The 5,422-nt window shown below is 39.6% G+C and overlaps 1 protein-coding gene across 1 annotated transcript; it reads right to left on the minus strand.

The window, feature by feature from the left end:
• Positions 1–1,555: 1,555 nt before the first annotated feature.
• LOC112294022 (peroxisomal targeting signal type 2 receptor) lies at positions 1,556–5,220 on the minus strand. The gene is made up of 8 exons (XM_024544106.3): positions 5,035–5,220; positions 4,111–4,203; positions 3,785–3,859; positions 3,500–3,547; positions 3,153–3,220; positions 2,899–2,968; positions 2,319–2,392; positions 1,556–2,098 (listed from the first exon to the last, which is right to left on the minus strand). Exons 1-8 carry the CDS (start codon positions 5,068–5,070, stop codon positions 1,612–1,614), a joined length of 951 nt encoding a protein of 316 aa, XP_024399874.1. The 5' UTR covers positions 5,071–5,220; the 3' UTR covers positions 1,556–1,611.
• Between the last annotated feature and the right edge of the window lie 202 nt (positions 5,221–5,422).

The following is a 5,422-nucleotide window of genomic DNA, read 5'->3' on the forward strand; positions in this document are numbered from 1 at the left end:
TGATAAATAAGATTGATACTGTTATAAAAATGACTAAGAACTTATTTGATAGCCAATGTCAAAAACACAACTAATTTACTTGATAATCAATTAAACCATGAAAAAATAAAATAAAGGAACACAAAAAAAAATGTATATATATATATATATATATATATATATATACATGTATATGCATACATATACATATTTATTTATATTTTTGTATGTTAAAATACATGTCACTTTATAAAGTTAACAAGAATCCACAAAAAGTTAAAAAAGACCAATTATACTCCTTAAACCAATTGTGTTTTACTCAAGCATCTAAACAATGTTGTCTATTGAACTTAATTTTTCTTTTTTCTTTTTTCTTTTTTTTTTTCAAAATAGAACCCTAAGAATTTTGTTTACTGTATGAATTTACTTTCTTTCCACAATTGTAGAAGATTTTTGAAAATCAAACAAATTTCTAGAAGGAACTAGAATCCAATGCCTATAATACTAACTCTTCCTTCTTTTTGCAATAAGTTTCTAAAAATCACCTGAAATTTTATTATTTTTTAGTTTATGAAAATGGTGTACTTGTCATACTATATATATATATATATATATATATACACACATACATATAATTAAGTACCTCTCTATTAGTGAATGTGTTTTCAATATCAATGATAATATCCGATCCTCTGATTAAAAGCCACAAATCATATGAAGTTTTTTACGCAAAGTGAAAAGAGTGAGGACATATTCACATAATGGAGATGAGGATTGCTTGTCAGATGGCAGTCTCATCAGTTGGAAATTTCCTGATATTGAGCGTGACAGTTTTTTTGTTCTTAAAACTCCACGCATTTTCTATTAAAATCTTGTAAAATGACCATTAAAACTAAGAATATTGACAACAAACTACCCATGTTTTTTGTTCAATACGTTCATACAATGTTGTTATTCTTCTGTAATTTTGTTGCTGTAAGTACAATTATATTATGTTATTAAAACCATTAAAAAGAAAATTCTATCACTTTGAATGTGTGGGTATTGACATATGATCCTGACCCGTCAAATGAAGACGATCACTTCAAGAATTTCTCAAGGGACATTCCAAGTCGAAGTCACTGCCTCTAGAGTTTGTTATGGGTTGCAAAAAGCCATGTGTGAAGCGTGAAGAGCAACAAAGGAGCTCACAGACTCATATGATATCCAAAGCACACCCACTACCAAAACCACCAAAGCTGCTGCAGTACACGGTGACCCAAACTAATCGATTGCAGTAACCTGCAGCACAATACCAGACAACATTCTACAGTACACGTTGAGCTTAGACTTGAGTGTAAGAATCAAAACAGCAGAACAAGAGGTCATTGTATCTAAACGGTAAATTCTTGAGCTGTAAGAACAGACAACACTTTGTGTGAAACCATGTGTCAGGTTTTAAAGGTGATCCAAAGATCGCCCAGTTGTGTGTTGAAAATTTACTACCCTGGACAGAATTGAGAAAGAGAGAACATGCAAAAAGTTCAAGCAGCTGCGAGAATTCGGTGGAACACCGGAAGTGACTGAAGAAGGGAGATGAAAGAACGAGAAGATGCACTAGAAAATTCATGTTTTGTATTTAAGCTTTAGGATCTATGCAGCGCGGGGATCCATTCCCATCTGCCAGACGTAGACGGACTCATCCCAGGCAGTGCTAGCCAATAAACCCTCCACCAAGACGCTCATGTCAATGCCTAAAGCGAACTCTGAGTGATGGTTCAGACGAGCGAGCAGGGCGTCCTCAGGCTGCCGGAAGTCCCACAAGCACACAGTCATGTCGTAGGAGCAAGATGCCATGAGGCTCTCCTGGTGGGGAGAGAACTTCACTCGCCGAACAGCATACGTGTGACCCAGCATTCGCGTCAATTCTTGACGTGGGTTACGAACGTCCCAAATCTTGATCGATTTATCCACCGAGCCTGATGCGAGCATGAACTCGTTGTACTTATTCCAATCGCATGTGAGGATCTCCATTTCGTGTCCAGGGATCACGTGGGTTGAGCGGGGTTGGCGCACGTCCCATATCCGGAGGGTGCAGTCACCAGAAGCGGACGCGAAAATATCCGCATGCCTTGGATTCCTGGACAAAACGAGTTTCGAGTTTGGTTGGAGTATAGAACTAAATGTTATTGATTCCCCCAATTTCTATCCGAGGTAAATTTTTTACTAGAACTGGTGTTGTATGGGTTATTATATGATAATGATATATTCCGTGTGTGAAAATATGGGAGCTTGTAAAAGCGCTTAATCATTGCACAAGAAGTTCAAAGTAGCACAAAGGTACATGATTAGAGGCAAACCAGCATGCGTTGTAGACACAATAAGAGTGCTCGGCGAACGTTCTCAGTGAGTGCGGTGCATCTGTGGTCCACAACTGCACTAGAATCCAATAATTGCCAACATTAGGGCCAGGTGTTTTGCATACACCCTAAAAATCGACACTTGACATGAAAATATGGTTGGTTACACTAGTGCAACATGGTGTTCGCGAATTTTTGACGCTCATATCCTAATGTCCAGTAGAAGATGCGATTTCCTAATGTTCAGAGGCATGAAGCAGATGTGATTGTCTCTGGACTTTAGGATATGACATTGGTACAACCGTCGACATCAATCCCCAGAATCCATCGAATGGACGCACAAACTTCAAGGTTACAAGACAGAATTAATCGTAATTACAAAATTAACTTCACACCCGACACAGGGCGATGTAGAATCATCAGAGAATATCAAGCTTCGGACATATCCCTGCATAGTACTTATAGGTAAATGTATAACGTGTATGATCAAACCATGTAATCATGGGGTCACATAACATCCAACGCAAACTGTCCCTAGTTACAGAGTCAAAGAATGAGACTTAGATGGGGAAAAGCTTACCCGAATAGTGTCATCCCATGAGCTACTCAAAAATGAATCCTTCCTAACCATGTTCCAATCCACCGAAGCCCTGCCCCACACCATAATAGATTCAGCTTAAATTCACAAGCATAAATCAGCAGAAAACAATAGCAAGGTTGAGAACGCACGTCTTCTGTCCCAGAGAATGAAGTGCCAGACCCCTGAATGTGGTAAATGCTTAGACTAGAAGGTGATGCTTATTACGAATAGTTACGGGAAGAGATACGACATACACTTCATGTGCATGCTCTTGACGATTGCTGACTGGGTTAGCCATTGGAGGAGCTGCCAAGTCCCAAACCTAAAATGAGCAAATAACGTCATGCAAAAGATAGTTAGAGATCCTACTGGCGACATTTAATAACTGATCAGCAACTAGACCACATATTTGATGAATAAAGTTCGATGAACTTTTTTACTTTTTGGTCCTAGTTGAAGGTCCACTTCAACGACTGCGGCTACGACTCATAGAAGTTCTGTAATATTAGTGACTATTTTAGAGCAAATCTAGCAAGTTGATAGTTGAATTAGCCCAGTCACGCTTACGACAAGGCGAGCAAGAGAAGGGATTTTCAACTACCTTGATGCTGCCGTCACCACTTGCTGATATTAGCACGTTTTCATTCTCCTGTTACATAGTCCAAATGTATCAAGTCATATTAAGTACGATGTCTCGTTGTAAGCACCGAAATTCAAATCTGCAAAATGTAAGGCAGATTTGAACGAAACAAGTTCTGCATCGGCAGAATATGATACTTCCTTCGACGTTAGAAAGAATAAAGTTCAAACTCCTAAGATAGACAAACCACAAGGAACAGACCCTTGACCTTTATGCAATTCACCAGGTAAGGTGGGAAAAGCCTACCTCAGACCATGCACAATCATATAGACCATCAGGAGTGTCAAACGCAGCAATTTGCACCATGCCATTAGGAGTCAGCTGCAGAAAATGAACATTATATTTAAAGCTCAGAAAAATGTGTATAAATAAGAAAGCTTGCCGTGCAACTTAGATATCCATCTTACAACTATCGATTATAAAAAGTGCAAATTGAACTCCTCAATTCAAGTATCGAAAGTACACGCAAGAGACTACTAATACTGTCTCGCTTTTATTGCCTGCAGGCAGAACTTATTATCGATTACCAGCGAAAAGTATTGAACATAAAAATACTGACATTAGAAACTTACATCAATTATATGCTGGCGGCCAGTTCCAACAATGCCAAAGTTCTCTGAAGTGGATACAGCTAGGCGATTCTCCAGAAAAGGGCTAAACTTTACCTGCAAACATCAATAACAAAAGCTCCTCCATCTCAAACTCAAAACAGCTGTCGTCTCAGTTACATAGATTGCTGATTTAATCGAAGATGTATAAAAGTCGATTAACATCATATCCTTCGAAGAAATGCAATAAGCCATCAGATGAGAACCGAATTCAAGAGAATTGAACACGCAATCATATCCACAGTAAGAGAATAAGCGTTAAACCCTACTGAGAGAGATATTATTTCAAAAGTAAGATCATGGTAGATGGTGCTTGACCAAAGAACTGAATTGTGGTGGCCTCACGGCAACAAATCCCCCCTAAAAGCAGACCCTATACTATTTCCAGCTCAATTCTTCATGTTACACAGAGAAATTTGTCCTCGTGAAGCAGTACAAATCCTGCCCAAAGCACCAATGCAACGAAAGCACTAAATTCTAGAAAACCAGGGGTTTAAGTCACCTAACTTGCACTCCACTCGCATTCACCGCATGCAGAGAACCCTTTCAACAGAGAAAAATTAGAATCTAAAAGGAATGCAGCCAAAATTAGGTCATTCACACAATGTTTCAATGACAAACCCTGCTGCTCACACGAAATTTGTCAAAAGTACTCTCGCAGGCTAAACTCATATACTAATTGTCTTTCCAATCCAAACTCGCTACTCTTTCATCGATTCCTCAAATTCTAAAAACTCTTCGAATTTTCCATCGCAATAAGACTCTCAACGCATGAACCCAATCCTCCCACAATTTCTGATATTGCCAATACTTTTGGCAAAAGACAAATTAAGAAGAAGCAGGGGCAAAACCCACAACGGAATTAGTACAACAATCAGCAAGGCTTACAGAGTATCCATTGAAGGCCGTCTTAAACACTGGCATCCTGACGACGCTCTTCCAATCCTAGGAGCTCCAGAGGCGCCACAGTCCTTCCTTCCTGCTTGTTTGCCCTCGATCTATGCCGCCTGTCCGGAGAGACTACCACCTCCGTGTTCAAGGATCTCGCACCCAAGCACGCGAACGATGCTTCTCGGTTGAGGAAACAACACACTTCGCCGATTCTATGTAAATTTATGCACACGGTGCCACTCGGATGTGGAATCCGCAGAAGCAAGAAGAGGAAGAAGGAGAAGAGCACAGTCGTCGGAACATTGTGGGACCCCGGCACACATACACCCCCCTCATTTATCATTCATCCTCCATTGGTTGACAGAATCATCCATTGGATGGACGT

This window comes from Physcomitrium patens, chromosome 17 (genome assembly GCF_059467195.1).
Source record: "Physcomitrium patens ecotype Gransden chromosome 17, ASM5946719v1, whole genome shotgun sequence".
NCBI lineage: Eukaryota > Viridiplantae > Streptophyta > Bryopsida > Funariales > Funariaceae > Physcomitrium > Physcomitrium patens.